The sequence below is a fragment of the Barbus barbus genome, assembly GCF_936440315.1.
Source record: "Barbus barbus genome assembly, chromosome: 30".
Lineage (NCBI taxonomy): Eukaryota > Metazoa > Chordata > Actinopteri > Cypriniformes > Cyprinidae > Barbus > Barbus barbus.
The window spans coordinates 24,410,357-24,431,540 of record NC_136758.1 but is presented as its reverse complement, the minus strand read 5'-3'; the positions used below and the strand labels follow the sequence as shown (position 1 = coordinate 24,431,540).

The 21,184-nt window shown below is 38.6% G+C and overlaps 1 protein-coding gene across 3 annotated transcripts; it reads right to left on the bottom strand.

Annotated features, from left to right (window-relative positions):
* Window positions 1-116: 116 nt before the first annotated feature.
* LOC306850745 (AT-rich interactive domain-containing protein 4A-like) lies at window positions 117-20,612 on the bottom strand. 3 transcript variants are annotated; one of them, XM_079386584.1, is made up of 25 exons: window positions 19,887-20,612; window positions 18,903-18,952; window positions 18,462-18,572; window positions 16,987-17,052; window positions 16,262-16,352; window positions 16,052-16,131; window positions 15,861-15,955; window positions 15,211-15,343; window positions 14,494-14,573; window positions 14,187-14,263; window positions 13,923-14,083; window positions 11,840-11,912; window positions 11,486-11,580; window positions 11,014-11,111; window positions 10,204-10,459; window positions 9,300-9,568; window positions 7,936-8,115; window positions 6,675-6,759; window positions 6,394-6,586; window positions 5,949-6,011; window positions 4,318-5,493; window positions 3,656-3,760; window positions 2,990-3,196; window positions 2,460-2,606; window positions 117-1,945 (listed from the first exon to the last, which is right to left on the bottom strand). In XM_079386584.1, exons 2-25 carry the CDS (start codon window positions 18,906-18,908, stop codon window positions 1,842-1,844), a joined length of 3,951 nt encoding a protein of 1,316 aa, XP_079242710.1. In that variant the 5' UTR covers window positions 18,909-18,952; window positions 19,887-20,612; the 3' UTR covers window positions 117-1,841. The 3 variants fall into 3 exon arrangements, with proteins under 3 accessions (XP_079242710.1, XP_079242711.1, XP_079242712.1); XM_079386585.1 differs by having other exon boundaries at window positions 19,883-19,938; XM_079386586.1 differs by lacking the exons at window positions 117-1,945; window positions 2,460-2,606; window positions 2,990-3,196; window positions 3,656-3,760 and adding an exon at window positions 4,033-4,141.
* Between the last annotated feature and the right edge of the window lie 572 nt (window positions 20,613-21,184).

The window sequence follows — 21,184 nt, the reverse complement described above, 5'->3', positions numbered from 1 at the left end:
TGATTTATTTTGTCCTAAAAATACAGGAATGCATTTTTCCTCTGCCAAATAGGTTAAAATGTTCCCCTGGTTGCTTCTGTGAGTTTTCAACCAGTTAAGAAAGAAGAAAAATATTTCTGAATATTTCAAAACTTTATTAGAAATGAGAAGACCTTTTATTTTACATAAAGATACAATGGCTTTGCTCAGGAACCTAATGCCTTCATTTCTTCATCCAGGAATCTGTAAATAAACTGAAGTCACAGGGAAGCAAGTTTTCACAATTTCATCGCAGTGAATTAATCGATGCCTACAGCATAGTCATATGGGTCATCACTCTAGAGTGCTTGGGTTTAGGTTCCTAAATGGTCGAGTGTATATACAGTCTAAAGATGTGCTAATGCTTCTACCAACTTGACATAGAAAATTAATATACAAAGATGTACGGTTTAAAAAATAATAAATCATTTTTACAGTTTGTGTAAAATGTATTTTTCAAATACATGGTTTTTGAAAGATCTATTTACAAAAGGAACAATCGGTAAGAAACCCCTGGGCTTAACATACTCCTGTGAGAAGCAACTCGTTTATTCAATTGGTCAAGAACTCAAAATTAAAATGAGAATTAAGGATTAAATTATAAAGTACCAGACAATCTGAAATAAACAAGAATGGGGAGGAAAAAGCGGGTCACCGATTTCTGGTGTTCCATCAGGGGAGCTTCGGGCCCAAATGGAGGAAAAATAAAAAATAAAAATAAAAACAGGGGAAGATGCGGTTTACTGCACAGTAGTTACCCAAATTGTGACATCACATTCAAGGGTTCAAGATGACCCGACAAAATATTCTTTCTACCCCACCGACCGAACCGAATGTGGGACGATTGTGATTCTCATCTTGTAAAAAATACAAAAATGCTGTCCACGGACTGAATAAATATATTTAACAAGTTGCAAGATAATACCTTTACTTTACACAAAAATTTCAGCTCTAGAAATCTTTCATTAAATAACTTCACGGCTGCGATATATACTTTTTGAAATTTTCCATACTAAAATAAAACTCTGCAATTACATATAAAAAGACAAAATACATTTGCAAAGGAAATTAGTCCACTGAAAACAGTTTTATCTCGTAACTTCCACTGTAAACATGTTATGTAGTTTAGCTTTCATTTTCTTAAAAAGAGACAACAAAAATAGGTTTTGCATAATTCTCTGTGCTCGCATACTAAGATAGAAGTGGAAGACGCCGGCTGCAGTTTTCAGTAAACTACATTCCCGTTTGCAATTGACTTTGTCCTACTTTTCCAAAATAGGGCACTCTGCTGTAACATGTACTTTGGCAGTTCTGATGGAACAAGCGCACTACAATTGACCTTTCTTTGAATAACCATGTCCAGCTGGTTAAGGTGACCAATACCTAGGGATCTGAGACGATGTTCTTACCATGTTCTGATAGAGGAACGTACAACTGATTGACTACTGCATCCAAATTCAGTCCCTGCTGTGTAGAAGCAGTAAGAGGAGGTTTCTGTTCAGCGTTTGTAGAGAGCGAAGTGAAAAGTGCCATCGTATTCGTTCTGGATGGATAAATCGTAAGCTTTGATTTCATAGATTACATTCAACCCTCACGTGGAGTCTGTTCCCTGGTGCGACAGCGAGCGAGAGGAGGCAGGATCAGTTTACAAAGTGCAGAAGGTGGGAGTGGCCAATAGGGATCAGAAGAGACGTGGAGGCGCTGGGCAGTCAAGTGCTATTGGCTGCTTGCTCTGGCCCATCAGTATGCCAGCGTGTCTCTGTGGAGGCTGCAGGATGCTGAGAAGGCGGAGCGGGGCAGGGGGGCGGGACACGGGCGTGACATCACCTGCACTCGACGGCCACAGTGTTCTGAGTGGGGGAAGCTGAAGACGGGCTCATGCCTGTGTCGGACGAGCCTGATGATGTGGACGCTGTGGTGTGGGACACTGTTGATCAGAAATTAGAGGTCAAGAAATCATAAAAGACCAGAAATTGACTAATTCAAACACTGTTTACATTTATCAACATTCAATACAATTTTCAAATTCTTTAAACCCGATGAACAAAATAAACATTAATCATAGCTATTATTATTATTATTATTAAATGAATATTTTTGTCATTATTATCAGTTTAATAATAATAGTTATAAACTAATAAATACATAATAATAATACAATTCTACTAATATTATCATTATTATTATTATTATTGTCAAAGGCTAATAATTCATAAAAGACAAGAAATTGAGAAATGCGAACACCATTTACATTTTACGAGAAAAAAAACATTTTTAATTAACATTATTATTACTAATTTTAATTTTTGGGGCATTTACGCCTTTTGACAGAACAGTAGTGAGACAGGAAGAAAAGTGGGATAAAATAATAATACTAATAATAGTATTAGTAGCAGTAAAGAATGAACAAATTATTATAAAAAAAAAAAAAGCACATTTACCTTCTCTCTCCTTCTTTTTTAACCTTTTCCGCCTCCTGTCGATGGAAGCCACCTCAGACTTGAGCGACATGTAGTACTTCCTGATTTCCTGTAGCTTCTCTTGCAAAAATGAAATGCGATCAGCACTTGACATGCTGTCCAGCTCAGCTGTGAAAAACAGGAAGCAGGAACCAGTCAGGACAGGATGTAAAAGTCTCCAAGAATTCATCTGAGACTACAGACACTTCAACTACAGCTGCATGGATCCACTTTAGAAGACATCCAGAGACATCTGGGTACATTTAACAATTTCCCAAGCATTAAAATGAGCCAATATATTGTATTTGCATAATCCTATCTATAAACCAACCTTTGATGCAATTGATTCATACAGTTTAACTATTACTGTGTACAATTTAACTTTTGATATGCATCTCAGATACAACCAAAAGAAATCTAAGTATGTGTTATATAACATCTGAAGACAACAAAGCATGAGAAGCCACATGCAAAATGTGTCACATTAACTTTGGTAAAGTTTGGAAACTCACTCAGCTGGCAAGACCACTTATATGTGCGGGGGGAAGGGACGGACTGCTTCTCTTTGTGCTTGTCTTTCTCCATGTCTTTATTGTTGGGAGAAACCAGACTGGGGGACCGAGAAAGCTTCTGGCTCTTGGATAGGCTGGAGTGCTTGACTGGGGTTAGCTTATTAGAGCTGTCCATGGCTGACAGGTCCTCACTGTCGCTACTGTGACCTGGAGACGTAGAGAGAGAGAGAGAGAGATTTTATCAGCTTTGACAAAACTTACCCCTCATACACTGTTAAAGCCATCACTGGTAACAAATAGAAATTAAAGCTAAAATGTTTAATTTTGAGCATGAGAAATGAAGCAGAGGCTAATCAGACAGCCAAGAGAAGTGTAACATCACATGACATCAGTCAAGATAGCGAAACCATTCTCTAGTATCATCATATTTGACTCCAACCTCATATTTTTAACATATATTCAATCATATTTACTGAAAAAACTAATTTATTAAACCTGACCTAACCTTTCAGGATATGAATCGTAAGGAAGAAAATAAAATAAATAAATAATATTAATAACTTTAATATCAGTTTATAGCAAACAACTAATAGAAAAAGTAAACCCCGTCTTGGACATCAATTCATAAATGCTTTCAAGGCTTTGAACTTGCATCAAAACACTCACCTGCTCCATTCTTCTCTGTTTTACATACAGCGCTTGAACGTTTCTGGCTGCGTTTTTGCTTCTTGGCTGACGAGCCAGTAGTGCAATCCAATAACCTCTTCTGACCTGAAAATTCAGATTAGGAACAAAACAAATAAGTGAACCTCACAGAACAAAAGCAGCCAAGCAGTCAAACCAATTCTTTGACACAAAAATAATGCAAATATAGTGATAGACAATATATAGAAATTAATCATATTAGACGCTATATTGAATTTAACACAATTTGAGGGGCTGCCTTACAGTCTTTATGAAAACACGCACTGTATAAAAGGTATATTAAATCACAACTCAACTTTTAAAACTGTTTTCTGGAGCTTTTGTCTTCTCAAAATTATGGGGTTTTTTTTGGATATACATTTCATCAGCTAAACAATCGGTATGTTGTTGAACAACAGTACAATCCATTGTACACTGTAATTCAGTCCCTCACAGCTATTTGCACTCCTGTCAAAAATGAAATATGGTGTTACTCCGACTAAGGTCTATTGCTGATCATAACATTTAGGCCAAAAGTCAAATAGTTTTTTTTTTTTCCCCAATTCATATGGCTTACTCTTCAAAACCAGGTTTCAAAAGTCAGCTATTGGCATTATCTAAATGTGCATCAAGCTTTAACCTACCTCTGTCCTTTCCATCTCGATCCTGTAGAGAGATGCTGGAATTGCTTGAACTTGCACTAGCATCAAAGCTAAGAGTTGACTCGTTCTCCCCGAGCCCCTCCTGTGATTCTGCTACGCTGTCCACTTCGATGGTGGCATCGCTCTCACTCTTAGTGCTGTGAGATTCGTCCGGGCTGGGGGCAGAAGACGGGGAAAACAGTCGTGGAGGTCCCACTGCAGCCAAGACATGAGGAAGTTGGTTGGAAGTCTCTAGAGGCTGAGCTTTCGCTTCCTTCATCATTATCAGTAACTCTTCACCAGAGGGCCTGTCCTTCTCCTCTGGATCGTCAAGGTCCACTTCATGGCATACCAGTGCTTCGGGGCCGATTTGAGGCATCATGTCCTCGTTTGTGGTTGCTGTTGGATCCTCCAGCTCTGGACAAGGAGGTTCCACCCTGAGGTGCACCTCTCTAGTAAGAGCGGGCATCTCCGATTTCAACTCTATATCTTTACTGGGAGATGACAATGTTGGAGAAGGGTGTTCCTCTGGTTTCTGCACCACCTCGGCCTTCTTCTCAGGATCAGGTTTCTTCTCCAGCAGTGGGGTTTTAACTGGAGAAAGTATTTTGGGTTCTTCTTTTCTGTCCAGGCAGATTTTCTTTTCCGGCGTTCGCCGATCAGCGACTTTGCGTTTCACTGCGGTGCTTCGCTCTGACGGGCCGATTTCCTCCGTTGCGGAGTCTGTGTCTGAGCCGGCTGTCTCCACCAGCTTTATTCTCTCTACAGGACTACTGTGTGGTGTTTCCTGGGACTTCTTCGCAGGTCGCGGAGGAGTGGAGGGTTCCTCTGTCTCGGTGTGATTAGCAGCGGCAGGTGTTTGTGTGGGAGTCTCTGATCCTGGTTCTTTCAAACGAGGCTTCTTCGCTCTTGGTTTTGGAGATCCGTCATCAGACTCAACAGGGAGCAGGGATGTGTCTTCCTCGGGTTTGCTCTCGTTCTCCTTGAAGTTGGGCATCTCCTGAGGGCTGCTGGGAAGTTCAGGCTCAGTCTGCGCAGGTTCTGGCATTGTGCTCTCCTCTGGGAGATTCTCAGCTGCCTCTTGTTTTGCTGTCAGGGATGGATCGGTTGTCTCGGTCCATTCCAGCTTCTTCTCAGGAGATTCCTCGCACTCACTATCATCCGAGGAGTTCCCTGAATCTAAAAACATGAATAAAAGAATGAATATACAGGTTAGTGCACATGAATGTTAACCATCAGGCATGATGCTTAAAACTAGTGATAAAGCAATTATCTGTGTTTTCTGTTCAACTGTTGAAAAACAGTCAACACCGGACCCAATTAAATTTAAAATGGGTGTTGGACAAACTTGTAAAGTGTAGAAACTGTAGCACAATTTCATGTGATTTTAACCCTGCAGTTCAGCATGAGCTTACCCATTTATATTTCTCATATATAAATAAATTTCCACATGATAGCTGGCCTTTCATTTCATATTGAGAAACTGATCTTTAAAAGAAATGTAAAGGATTGTATTCTTTAACTTAATTTAAAACTGTGTTTTAAAGCAAGGTGACAAAATAAAAACCATCAAGCTATCAGTTTTAGCAGGTGCTGTACTTGTATCGATTCAAAGCAATGCGAGCTGCTCTTACCATTAGATCCTCTATCCGAATCATACATCCCAGAAGTTCTCCTCGTTCGCCGACGAGGGGTACCTGTTCAAATATAAAAAATAAAAAAAAAAAGAAGAAGAGTAAATGTTAAAGCACTAGCCAAGGTCATGGGGTCCCAGGGAACATACAAATGTTCTGGTAAAATGTGCATTGAATACACTATTAGATGATTCAGATAAATGTATGCACCAAATACATAAATGTGTAACTTATAACAGTAGTAATGTTGAACAAAACCCACCAAGCCATTAATCTTACTACAGAAACTAGAATGTTTGTTCATGACATAGCAAAATGCAGCTTTCTGTTACTTTTGTACCACAACACACATCATGATGTTATTTCCATTCCATTTACCTGACCTGAACTTCAGCTGCAAGATCACACAAGTTATACACACAGCTTTTGACATGGATAGTCTTACCCTCTCCATTTGGCAGGGCAGAGGCATCTGTGGGCCGCGAGTTCTTGCTGCTGGATCGACCTTCACTGCTGGGGGTCTTGGACTCACTGCGGGAAGTGCTGGGAGGGGTAGATTTGAGTGGAGGACGGCCTCGTCGTATCCCTTGTTTGGCCTGTTTATCCTCCTCTTTCTCTTTCTCTCCATCTTCTTTATTCTATGGTGAAGGAAAGCACAGAAATTATTTTTTCCCAAGGTTCTCAAGATAAATATTGTTTTTGTTTTTAAGACAGCCTGCCACCCACCTTCACTTTTTTCTTTTGTTTTCTCTTTGTTCCACCCTTATCGATAGGCCATATTATTCGATCTGCCTTGACCCATTCATCATATCTGTTACGGAGACAAAACAATCTCTTAAATAATATTGTCATCATTCACAAGGTGAATAACCAACCCTTTCAGGCTTTGTGAACCATTCTAATCCTGTTAAATGTACAATGGACATTTAACCCATGCTGTTTGAGAGGTACAAAATCTCATGTGTAGTAATAGCCAAAAATACATAGTATGGGTCAGAATTATCCTTTTATTTTATGCCAAAAGTCGTTAGGTAAATCGTTATATTAAGATCATGTTCCATGAAGATATTTAGTGAATTTCCTACCATAAATATATCCAAACTTAATGTTTGATTAGTAATATGCATTGCTAACAACTTCATTTAGACAACTTTAAAGGCGATTTTGTCAGTATTTCGATTTTTTTGCTAAATTTTCAAATAGTTGTATCTCGGCCAAATATTGCCCTATCATAACAGTGACAGTGATGTGACATACAGCCAAGTATGGGGACCCATACTCGGAATTCGTGCTCTGCATTTACCCATCCAAAGTGCACACACACAGCAGTGAACACACACACACTGAACACACACCCGGAGCAGTGGGCAGCCATTTATGCTGCGGCGCCCGGGGAGCAGTTGGGGGTTCGGTGCCTTGCTCAAGGGCACCTCAGTCGTGATATTGACCGCTGTACGTTCACTCCCCCCAGCTACAATTCCTGCCGGCCCGAGACTCGAACTCGCAACCTTTGGATTACGAGTCCAACTCTCTAACCATTAGGCCACGACTTCCCCAAACAAACCATACATCAAATGGAAAGCTTATTTATTTAGCTTTCAGATGATGTAGGAATCTCAATTTCAAAAAATTGTGTTTTGTGGTCCAGGGTCACATATATTGGAATAGTAACGGCCTAAAGGTTTATTACAACATATGTGAATTTCAAGCAGAGGTTAATCAGACAGCCAAGAGAAGTGTAACATCACATGACATCAGTCAAGTTAGCGAAACCATTCTCTGGTATCATCATATTTGACCCCATTCTCTTTTAACAAGCCTTCAAATTTTTTACAGAAATGAGCAGTATATACAATATTCCATATATATCTGCAGGCAAAAACTCCATCCATAATTTTCACATGCATCCAGTCATTATCTACTAATTATAGTCATTTCATATGACAAGTGAATTAAACATTAAAGGGCAGTCACATTAACCCCTCACCTCACATTCCAGCCGTAATAATGCACCAGGTAAAGAACCTCTCCATCATCAGTCTGTGTGTTCTTGATGTTAGCTTCATAGATCTTCTGCGTCTTCCCCTTGCCGTATTTCACTCTGACTTTAGTGCCAGTCACAGAATGCTCAGAGTCCTCACAGCCGTCATCCTCCTCCCTATCATCTCTGTCAAACAAACACAAATGATTGGATTCTTTATCCACACAGAGATTTTAAAGGACCAGGTCATAGGAAACTGAACTTTTGTTGTTTGATATACTATATAGACATACTACCGTTCAAAAGTTTGGTATCAGTAAGAATTTAAGAAATCAATTCAGCAAGAAAGCATAAATTGTTAATGTGTCAGTAAAGAAATTGACAATGTAACAAAATATTTACAAACATGCTTTTCTTTTGAACTTTCAAAGTTGATCAAAGAATTCTAAAAATGCATCACAGTTTCCACAAACATTAAGCGGTTTTCAACACTGATAAGAAAAGAGGCTTAAGCATGAAATCCGCATATTAGAATGATTTCTGAAGGATCATGCGAGTTATGGCTGCTGAAAAAAAATAAATCACATTTTAAAGTATTAAAATCGTAAAAACAGAAATATTTTGAAATATTAACATTTTTCTGTTCAATCAAATAAATGCCACCTTGGTGAGCGTAAGAAATGTCCTTCAAAACACATATCCAAAACATCTCTAATCATAAGCTCCTCCAGCCTAACCATAGTTTATAGAAACTAAGATGCACAAATTAAAATACTGTTCAGAAATTACAATACTACCATCCCAACCACAAGCAAATTAATGCATGATCACCTAATTTACATATCAGCCCCTAAACAGCAAAGTGGTGCAACGTGATGAACAACAGCAAGTCATTTTCGAGGTAATGAAGACCTCTTTAGCAAAAACAGGCAATTTTAACAAAGTTATTTGAGATTAAGATATCAGTTTGTAATAAGGCACTGAGTAAAGCTCAAAAAGGTGACCCTTTCAACAAAAGGTCTCAAAGAAATCTAGGTAGCTCTGATTCTGAAATTACTAAAGAATTAACACTATTTCTCCTGTTTAAATGCAGAGATGAATCAGACAGCCAAGAGATGTGTAACATCACATGAGATCAGTCATGTATGCGAAACCATTCTCTAGTATCATCATTTTTGACTCTGCAGGAACAGGTTCAAATCCAAAATTAAGCCTCATCACATGCATGACAGTTTTCTTACCAAAAGCTCCACAAGAGAGCCATTCAGAGTTTAAATGACATTAGGTACGACATTACAGGATTGTAGCATAAATCAGTTCATCAAGACAGTTTTAAACATTTAACAGGTTAAATACAGATAGTGACATACCGGTCCCTGAGTCTGGATCTTTCGCCATAGTCTTCTTCATCTTCATCATCCTCCTGTTCTTCATCATCAGTATCTTTATCAGACTCCTCAAGGCGGCGGCTGCGTCGTTTCCCAGGGGACTCCCCATCAGATTTCTCTCTTTGCTCCTCTCCACTGTTTTCTCCTCCACCTTGTGTCTCCTCCTTTTTCTTCTCCTCCTTTGGTTTCTCCTGTTTCACAGGCTCTTTCACCTCTATTTTCACAGGGGTCACTGTACACCGCCGCCGGCCCTGAGGAGTCACACACATACAACAAAGATATTTTAGCTAGGAAGAAAAATATATAAATGTGAAACTCCTAAACAAATTGGTTATTCTGAATATTTAAAGTCAAGTCACATGTTCTACGAAGAGAAAGTTTATGATAACCTACGTTCTAGATCTATTATAACCATTTAAACACTTGCAATAACGAGAGCAGCAGAGTAAATATCTTAATTGTAGTACAAATAAATGATTTAGACAGCTACTAATGGTCAAACACTAACCTTTTAAAAGAATAGTTCAGTAAACATTTTAAATACTTTCATTAAATAGTAAATGTGCATAAATATGAACGAGGTTTGAGAGTCTGTATGAATATTTGTGGTTTAAAAACCCCAAATAACAGACATGCCCTTAAAATCAATTTAAAAGTCAAAAATGCATATCAGACAGCCAAGAGAAGTGTATCATCACATGACATCAGGTCATGAAAGCGAAACCATTCTCTAGTATCATCATGTGCATTTCCTCTAACTCATTCAAGGACAAAAAAAACAAAACACTTGTAATATAAGTGTTTTTGCTCTGCAGCTGGCAGGTCTTTGAGCATGAAAATCCAACATCCTGAGAGCAGCCCAACAGAAAGACAGATAGACACTCACCCTGGGCGAGCAGATATCCTTGTGTCCCTTTTCGCTCTCAGCATCTGACTCCTCAGCGTCTGCTGCAGGTTTGTCCTCGCTAGTTCCAGGCTCCTCTGTAACCTGCTGCATCATCTCATCTGTGTCTTCGCTCTCTTTTTTCACAGTCTTCATGCACTGCACTTCTGGCTGGTGGTCTGGTCGTGGCTCGTTGTGGTGAACCGTCCTGAACTGGATCTGAGCGGAGCGGCAGTACTCCTCAAATCCGTACAGGTACCTGAAGTCAAATGATAAGTAATGTTAACAATATTAATCAAGGGGAGTCATTTAAAAAAAAAAAAAAAGTTAAAATGTGCATTCTCCAAATGTTTTATTTTTAACTCGAGCAGAGGATAATGAGACAGCCAAGAGAATTGTAACATAACATCAGTCAAGATAGTGAAACCATTCTCTGGTATCATCATATTTAACCCCATGCTTGTTTAACAAGGCTTCAATTTTCAAAAGAGCTGGGTTTATTTTTTATTTAAGCATTACATGAGGTATATCTTAGAAACGGCGCAGCAACTGTAAACATGCTTTTTGTTCCTTTGTTTACACTGAATAAGTAAAAAAAAAAAAAATCAGTTTGCTTTAGTCGGAAACATACCACAGATGCAGTCCATAAACATTAAGTTGTACATAACTCAAAATGTTCCTTTAACAGTGCAGCAAAAGTCACCTTCCAAAGTGGAAAATTATCTCCATTTGCCAGTGACACAAAAAGAACACTGGCTGCTGAGTAAACAAATATAGTTCTGTACAGCAGGAATTGCGAGAGCATGCACTTACTTTCTGTAGGCTGTTTTCACATTGTACGAGGCAGCAGAGTTCAGAACCGGGATGCCAAGATCCATGTAGATCTGTTTCCAAATAGAGCCGCTTTCAATCTAAAAACAAAATAAACCATCTCATTACACAAGTCTTTTTGATGACTAAAAGTGCTAATTCTTGCTGCACAGAGCTGGTATTGTCATGCACATCTGTCTACCGCACCCTGGGATCAGATAGCTTAGAGAAACATGATATCACTCGAACAAGCTCAACCATTTTCCCAATTATCACCAGTCCAAACTTACAAATATAATTACCCTCAATAACATTCATAGAACATGCATTTGATAAGCAATTTTTCAACTCAATCCAGCTCTGTGAACTTCATAAATTCAATCAGCGGCCACTTTCGCTTCATATTTTTGGCAAGGTCTCACTTCCCACTTGCCGAGTACAATAAACAGATGGTGGGAAAGCTAAGAACACTCACATTGTCACAGCCTCCGTGAATATGCACCAGTCGGAAGAGCTGGAAGAGGTTGAGATCCTTGTAGCCAAGCACTGGAGGTTTGTTAATTGGCGTCCCTGGAAGGAAAGCAAAGGTGCAGAGAAGCGTTAAACTGAAAATGTGCCCTGCAGAACTAGTCATGAGATTCTTCTATTGGGGGAAAAAAAAAATACAAAAAAATAATGGAACATTTGAGGCCACACACACACACACACACACACAAAGACTATAAAAGACATCCGCCATGATATACGCCCCCAGGAAGATTGCTAATCCCCATTTAATTTTTTTTCCCCCATAGTGATTATAACTCAACGGTTGATGTGCAGGCATTACCTCTGTCCTCCATGAACTTGTAAAGCTGCTGTAGAAAGTGGTCCCTTTCTTCTGGGTCTGGCTCATCATCAGGCTGTTTAAGAGAAAGCAAGTGCAACATGAATTTGACGTTTGGCAACATAGTACCATCTTTTTTAAACTCATAGGCCACATAAACAAAGTTTTCTCAGTGCATATCTAATCGATCACTGACTGAGGATCAATTACCAAACACTTTGATCCTTTCTGTGACAGTTTTGCATAAAACACCCTGAAAAACTCTACAATGCAAATTAAAAAGATCATTTGTATATTAAAAAAAAGCTAAAATCCTGCAAGCAGCAAATGGGAATTGTGAGGAATTTAGCCTAACTACTGTTTTTTTCTAAATTAGTAAAAGAGTTGTACATAGAATCAATAAGGAACTCAAACATCGGCTTAAATAAAAGCACTTCTTATTTACAGATTTTTAATGCATGGCATATATTTTAACATTATTGGTCCCATTTTACTCATCCAGCTTCTTTGTATGAAACATCACTTACTAAAATAAAATTTAAAAAAAAATCTGTTTTGGTGTGCATCTTTAATTACATATTTGTCATAAGAATAACTAGCCAGTAATTTTACTAATATAAGTGTCACTAGCCTTACAAATACAACACCGCAGCAGTTGTCAGAGTTGAACGTGACAAAGCGAGTGAGTCAGATTAATTTATTAACCGCTCCTACTGATTCATAAGTGTTTTTGATTCGTCAAAAAGAACCAGCTCATAATAAACATCCATTTCTGAATGGGATTTCAATAATAATACCATGTTTGTGGTTGCATACAAGCATACATAAAATAGCAGTGATGGAAACAATTACATTTTAAAACATTTTAGTTCAGGCATCTTCCACATTACAGAAAGAATGGACAATCAAGAGCTATAACGGTCAAGCAAACATTAAATATTAAAATAGCATATTAAGTCAAGTATATGGGGGTGTCATTGCCTGAAGGTTGTGTTGCAATAAATCTTAAACCTTACATATTCTAATTTCTGCTTTTAATATCAAAGTGAGGCATCTCTGTTGCACAGGAAAGAGAACTCCGCAAAAGTGCTCTGCTGAGTCAAGCATCAGTTAGGCTGTATTTTTAATGATCGGATACAGTCACAATACAGCAAATATCAGAATTCACAAAGCAATATGCTTAAACTATCAAATGCACTAATTTTTAAGCTAGTCAAATTATACAGGGCTTCCTTAAGACCGATTAGTCAATTTTAAAAATGTGTAGTTTCACACATTCAAAGTTTAAACTGAATCCTAGTGCTGGTTTTCTCAAGATAATGGGTTGTTTTTCTTGTTATTGAATTTTATTTCAAACAAATGTTTCAACTTATCTTTTTCACATGCTGGCCTTATAATTGTGCAACGTGCCCGACCTCCAGTGAGGAGAGAAGACTCTTTGAGATGAGCTCAGCCCTGCCCACCATCAGAACTGGCACACCTCCACTGGGCCAATCCCGCAGCCTTTTCACAACCAAAGGAACGAGCAGTTGCCATGGGAACGTGTCGGAAAACTAAGCAAATGGCCATTTGTCCAAACTCGGGGAGCAGGAAGAATGAGACATTGTTGTCCAGAGCCTGGGGGTTTTCCCACATGCTGAGACCATTCAGTGGGCTTAATCAAGGTGTACGAGAACATGAGATGTAAAGGGCCACGGGAATGTCTTCACAAATCAACAAACACCAACACTGGGATTCTCTCAATCAGCACTGGTCGCAAATAGCCTCGTATTACTTCAGTGCGCCTGGTGCCCAGCTCTGACAGCCCCTTTAATCAGAGCAATCACTACAAAACTACATGCCAATCACTGAGACCAAGAAACAAGCATTCAAGCAAGAGCATAAACTGAAACACTGAGTCAAAAAGGAAGAAAAAATAACCATGGCTCAAAAGTTCGAAAGACAAGACCAGAATTTTCCAACACCACCAACTTCTGAATACGTCAGCAGCACATCACCTCTTTTCAAAACTTGATAAATAAGTTTTGACGGAAACACCATTTCGAGGTAAAGAAATGGAAACGACAAAGTAATACTGGAGTCTTACTTCCTCTGGTTCTGGCTCCTTCTCTTCGCCCTCTTTTCCTTCAATATCCTCATCATTGTCGTCTTCATCACTGCTAGAGGATTCAAGAATCTCACTCAAGTCCACTTTCCAGTTGTCAGGGATCTGTCTGGACTGAAGAAAGTGTTGTGCTGCTTCAAACCCTGGCAAGAGAGAACAAGAAAGAGAGCATAAAAAAAAAAAATCACGCTCTGACCTGGCAGTATTAAGTCAATGAGGGCTCACAGCTGATCTTGGGTCTCGTACCTTTCCTGTTGGAGCCCTCAGGTTTGGAGAGGGTGTCGATGTTTACTTCCTGAACATCTTTGCGTGCCACTGTGTGACTACAGAACACAAACAGTGATAAATCAAGAGAAAGCACAACAATATGAAAATGTTTCCATTTCTTATTATTAAACAAAAACAATTCATGTTACTTTAAATGCAAAGTATCAACATTAAAAATCCTGTGAATGGCTTAATGAGCAAAGCTAACAGACATGGAATAAAGGAAACAAATGTAATTTTGACCTCATGAGGTCTTAAGTCAAAGACACTTTTCAATTTTACTCACAATTTGGAATCTGCAAATGATCGCACTAAGCATTGGTCCTTTTTGACAGTTAGGTCATCATTGCAGCTTGGAGATATCACCTTCAAAGAGGAAAGAAATATTAAAGCTCTTCAAAAAAAAAACAAGTCTTTACCAGATTATAGGAATACTGTAATCAATGAATTCATTATTAGAACTGAAAGTATTGAGTCTTCATTGACACATTCAATTTGAAACATCTAATCTGTGTACAACAATTCACTGCAAACACTAAAACAACAAACTGCAGCAAGTACTTTCCAACAGCAGCAATACAAAACCTCCAGAGTGGTTCGGTCTATATTCTTTAAAAAATATATTCTCATGTTTTAAAACCAGTATGTGCAGGTTTTTGTGTGCATCATTTTTACTGAGCAATCTTTTCCATGCAACAGTTTTAGACACTTTATCAGTTCCCCAATCCAAGCAATTGCATGACATAACAGAACGACTCTCAAAGCCGATTTATGCTGATTTGATGGTCTTACAACCTGTCACAATGAACTGTCGTTGTATGGAAAAGCTGTGTGAAGATTTAGCAAAATATTCTTCTTGTGTTCCAAGGACAAAAGCATACAGGCTTGAACAGTATGAATTTGAGTAAATACTGACCATTTTCAGAAATGTAGTTACTTCATGCATTACAATCTCTCTAGCTTGTTTTAAAATCTTAAATTTATTATTTTGTAATTGACTCACCAAGACATAATGCCAAGAATCGCTATCGGAGCCACTCTGAACACAGGCAATTTTCCCCAAAAGATCATCATTAAGCCTCCTCCTGTCATCGTCGTCATCTTCACTCGATGAAGACTCCTTTTCATCTTCTGCACTGCATTTCATCAAACAGAGCACTAACATTTGAAACATGCTCCCTTTCACATTAAAAACACTGATCAGAAAAGCTAAACTGCATTTTTGCATATAGGAAAATAAATAATGGAAACTGAACAATAATGTTAACAAAATAATGGTCGTTTCAGCTCAGGATCCAACAGGGAATCAAGATATTGTGTTTCTTTAACTCCAAGCATGTTATTTGTTATTTAAACTAACCGAAGTGTAACAATTTGAGAGCACAACAACACAACTGAAGCGTACTATAACAATCTCAGTATTACACTATTGCACTTATACATCTTGTATAAATAGAAATCTTAAAGCTACATTAGCAACAGCCTGAAAGAAAGTGGGGAAATGATCATATAAAACAAAGTTAGAATTGTTTTAGGTGCAAGAACCCATGATGTGGACTGAGGAATATGGCCAATTTAACAAAGAATGATATTCAAATACATTTTCTACATAAAGATAGATAGCACAAAGAGGAAAGATCCGTAAATACTCACACTGCCTGAGAAGACCTTCTACCTCGATTTGTCTTCTTTCCAATGACTGGAGTGCCAAAGTGCTCTGGGTTAGTCAAGGGCAGTTGGTCCAAAGTCTGTTATAGAGAGAAATGGAGAAAAATATATTTTTTTTAAAACGGGAGGGAGAAAAATTGTTATTCACAAGACACATGATGCAGACAACACCTCACCTCACTCTCTGCAAAATGTCTTTCGCCTTTAAGACACAGTGAAGTTCTTCTAAGGGTTTTCTCATCTCCATCATCAAAAACTGCAATAAGAATGAGAAAGCTTTGAAATATAAATTGCAAGTTTAGTTTAGAGAAAATCAATTATAGGGTCTGAGAGGGGTCCAATAAGAGCAACTCAAGGGAGATTTAGTCAGCCATGTCTGTACGTACCCACAGTGTACCAGCTGGCATCTGTGAGTTTGCTGATGACAGCTTCGCTAAGTCTACCCTCTGGGCTCTTCACTTCCACTGTTGAGCCAACCTGAGACCAGAGATATATAACATTATGACTTTTCATGCAATAAACTTGTCACACAAATAGAAAGCAGTATTACGTTAAAAAACATTTTTCAAACTTTTCATTTAGAATTAAACATTGTGTACGATATAAAGCACTTTTGCCTTATAATTAAGAAAGTACACAAGGTGTTCAGTTTCTTCAAACAGTAAGCCAGCCATAACTGTACTTATTCACTGATACTCAAAATCAACATGTTAAGTGCCAAATTTCAGAGAAAAAAAATTGGCTTTTGCAAGTAAACAAATGAAGTAGTCGCCATTCTGTCAGTTACTGTATTTTAACATCATACATGATTTTAATCACATTGTAAGAAAAACTGAAACAAGCTAATTTTTTTGTATAAAGTATGACTGACAATGACATACAGTGTTGATCACAAATTATACAAGTGAAAAAAGTAAAGGGTTTTGGTCAGTAAAAAATACCCCCAGCCTGTTAAAAAGAGAAAGTTCAGTTTAAACATGGCTACAACTGAGCTGTATTTTCTTATAAGTGTTGCATGAGTAAGAAATAACCAGACACTTTAATACAAGCATTACCGGAAACTTCATTTGAATTAACTGAAGAGTCAGCGTCCAAAAAACGTCTCTCTTACCCTTAAGGGTCCTTTGACTTGGTCATCTTGGACGACTTGTGAGGTGCTGTCTCCTTTAAGCACAACCTGCAAACAAAAACGGTACAAAATATAGAAAAAGTTCACCAATACATGATGGTGAGAGCAACAGGGATGGGAAGACAGTAGCATTATGGTTCAGCGAAGGTGAAGCAATCTGGTTGTGTAACAGATGTCGTGTTCTTCATGATCTCTCTCGAACAAGCTTCTTAATGAGTGCACTGTCAAGAGCAACTACTTAGAATCTCCTTGCAGTTACACATAAGAATGTGCAACACAAAATTCAGGCACGTGTCGCTCTGTTTTACCCAAGGCTGTCTTGTTTCAGTCGGATAATACAGTACAAACCAAGATCTTAAGAAAAAAAAGAAAACATTGATGACGTACAACAAGGTCTAGCAAAACCAGAAGTGTGTGGATTAACCTTAAAACGACATACTTATGATTGGTGGGTGCTGATCCAAATTAAGCCATTTGTAAGCTTATTGTTCATTCTCACAACATAAATGAGTTTCCATCTTATTGACTACTCTATATAGAAAGATAGATGTTTTGTGCACGTGATGCTTGAATGGTCTGCGGAGCTAGTTCACAAAGCTGGATCATCACCTCCTGCTTTTCCTTTATGGGCCTGCTGTGTTACTAAATCTTGCAGTGTGAAGTGCATCAAACACTTCTGCATTAAAGCAACACAACACTTTTATAATAACCAATCTGTGTATCGTCACCAGCAGAAAATGACACTTTTATCCTCTATGTCATCTGACACTGGCTTGACAGATAAGATGCACTGCACTCTGAACTTACTCTTTCACAAATGTTTTTTCTTTTGGAAACCTACAGAAAAAGCTCTAAAAAGATTGTTAGATGACAGACGATGCACATTTCGATAACTATTTGATGGGGACAAAGTTTAAAAAGTATAAGTTTCAAAGCGATATACTATATGGCAAATCTTAACTGTCTGATGCTTATATTGTTGCAAATCAAACTGCGTTATCGCCCAGTGATATAAAGTTGGATATACAGTACACAACTTTATCCACCTGTACAGTATACTCACATTTAACAATATACACTATATAGTGAATCTTAACTGCTTGATTGTGTAGATCATCACAAAATGTAACTATATTGTTGCTCAGTGATACATTTAAGATGACTGATAGCTGGCAATGCACATCAAGAACTGTTTAACAGGGACAGTTTTAAATGTATAAGTTTCAAAGCGATATATAGCTACTATATAGCAAATGATTGCTTTATCAGGACAAAATATTACATATATTATCATCCAGCTAAATTCTGACTATAAAACATGAAGATATTAAGATATTACAGAAATTATAATCATGATTTGCTGTGGAGCTGCTTTGTAGCAATGTGCATTGTGAAAAGCAGTATACAAATAAAACTGACTTGACAAGATAGATTTATATCAGATAGATTAAACTTACCTTAACTTTCACTATGCGTTTAACAGTCTTGATTTTTGCCTCGCAGAAGGCACCGCGGTACTTCGCGCTCACATCCGTCCCCACAGTCAGGTAGGCAGGTTCATCTGCTACCTGTGGACAGTGTAAATATTATTTAGGTGCACAGACAAATTCATATCAATACTTTTTCTATGCATAGCTACGGTTATGAAAAGCATGTGCAAAAACATTAAAGAACACTTTAAAAAGTTACAGCACTCAAATGTTATGAAAATTATGCTTTTGGTTATTCTGAAAGTCTATCTCAATCATTGAACTACTGAGCTTAGTTTTCTGATCACAATTTCTATAAAAACCCCATCCATATGTGATTCATTCATTTAAGTGTTTTGTTCCAGATGCATGTTGGGCTTCATTTATGGAGGCGTCGCCTATCACAACTGCAGAGGATCACAGACTCACCTTCATCTTGATGGCTATTTGAGGGAGTCCAGCTCGATTGGTTTTGACTGCTGAAACAGAACACACACGCATAAAGAAACAGAGTCACGATATGGCGCCATGTGCTGAAAAACGTGTCTCATGTATACGTGTGAAGGATTTGACAGCACAACACAAATACACACAACAGAGAAAATGCTAAAGCAGCTAACGCGGCTAGCCACTTCTCGTCCTCCTCCCTTCAAAAATGATCAAATAAACAAGACCAACCCATCAAAACACAGCTTTAACTGCCTCACCGTGACTTTACCTCCAATCCGAGCCACTTACGATGTCTTGATGGTGTAAAAACAAAGCACGGAGTCACTGAAGGAAAACATAACCCCTTCAAACCCTGCGTGTTTCCCTTCCCGCTTCACTCACTGTGTGTGTGTGTGTGTGTGTGTGTCACGTCGCCATCATAGCTCACACACCGTCCTGCACCATGTCAGCCCCTCCACCATCCACTAACCCCACATTTCCCTCACTTAACACTGTATTGGCCGAGGTATTGAGTGCGAAGATCGACAAACTGACAGTTATGATTGTTATTGACGCCTGTCAATCAAATTGTGACGGTTACGCTAAATATAGTGAAGCTGTTATGTCGATTTAAACTGTTCGTCGGGTTAGTTCCGCAACATTTACGTGAGGCGACTTTTCCCTTCAGACTGAGTTACAAGTTTTTGGCTATAAACATGTCGATTTTCGGTGGTTAGTTTAAGAAAAAGTCGTCGGCTAAATACCGGATCCTGTGAGAAAACAAGCCGACTAGCTGTGACTAGGCTCTGCCATTCAATTTTTTTTCTCTTCGTCGCCTAAATACCTTCGCGGGAAAACGACAAATATGACTGGATTACTTTTAGACTAGCGAGTTTACATAAAACGAACGAGAATATACGGGTTTCATGAAGTGAAATCGGTGTTTGAATGTTGTGTGGAAATATATATGGGTAACGTACTTACATGCTCCTATATGACTGCTTCAGCTCAGCATTCGACTAGGTTGCAAAGGCATAGACGAAATAACAAGCTGTTGAGCTGAGGTTGTGTTTCTCGGATCCCTATTGGCTGCCGGGGAAACTGTAGGCAAATTCCGAGCATTGCGATTGGGTGCCCGCTGAGCAAAATTCTATTGGCTAAACTGAAGCGCGCAACCTGATTGCTGAGTACGAAAGCGGCGCTGCGAATGACGCGTTCTCATTGGTGTTCTTTGATTCTCACTCTTTGCAAATACAACAAATCCATCCTGGCCTCCGATTGGCTACATGTTTCCTGTTCTGCGTTGTCCACGGTTTTGATTGGTCGAATTGACTGTGAAGCGTCCCGACTAAGAAGCCCATTGGCTGGAAGGATGTATGGGAACGGAGCTTCATTTCAGAGGGAAAGCCTCCTCTCAGTCTGCGCATGTCGAAGAGAAGAGAGTATTCGCCATTTTGTACCCAACGTAATTATTTTCGCATTCTGGACTCGGAGCCCGTGAGATTTCGCGGTGAGCCCCGTGACTTCTTTTGTCTGCTTTCCTAGTCAGACCGAATAGCATCGTTCTAGCTTAAATGTGTTCTTTATGTGATTCGTATTACAGGTGTTTTACCAATAAATAATTTGAAGCGCGGTCGTGAGGAAAAGGTCAATAGAACGCAACGGTAATGGCGTCTTTATGTCGTTGCTGTGGAGAACGTCTGTCGTCATGGGTTTGTTAGCCACGTGACCGGAACAGAGCGCCACAGTAAGCACGTGACACGTTAGATGCTCATTCAGTGACACCTGCAGGGTTTCAAATGATTACGCATGATAAGATTGTAATGCTCACTTAAACGTGACATTGAAGCATTGTGATTCTGCATCAGAAATGGGATCAGATAGAGCACTTTGGCTGGATATTTTAATGATTTAAGTGTCTGTATAATATAGATTAAGGAATATGTGTTTGGTTTAGTGTTTATATACATCAGCAAACGCCACTGGACTGATAAAATCATACGCTTCTGCTATTAATAGTTATAAAAATGTGTAATTCTGTGTAAACCTGATCAGAAAACAATCTTGATCCATTTGTATACAATGACTGTGTACTGTGCATATATTGTGTATCAGTCAGTTTTCATATGAATTAACCAGCTTATCATTAATCAGTGAGCACACATTACATAAATGCATGGGAAAGCAACATTTAGACTCATGTAATCTCCAACACATAAGGCTAAAAATAGTAAGAAATACAAAGCTTTGGCCTCAAACGCTAAGAAAACTACACACATATC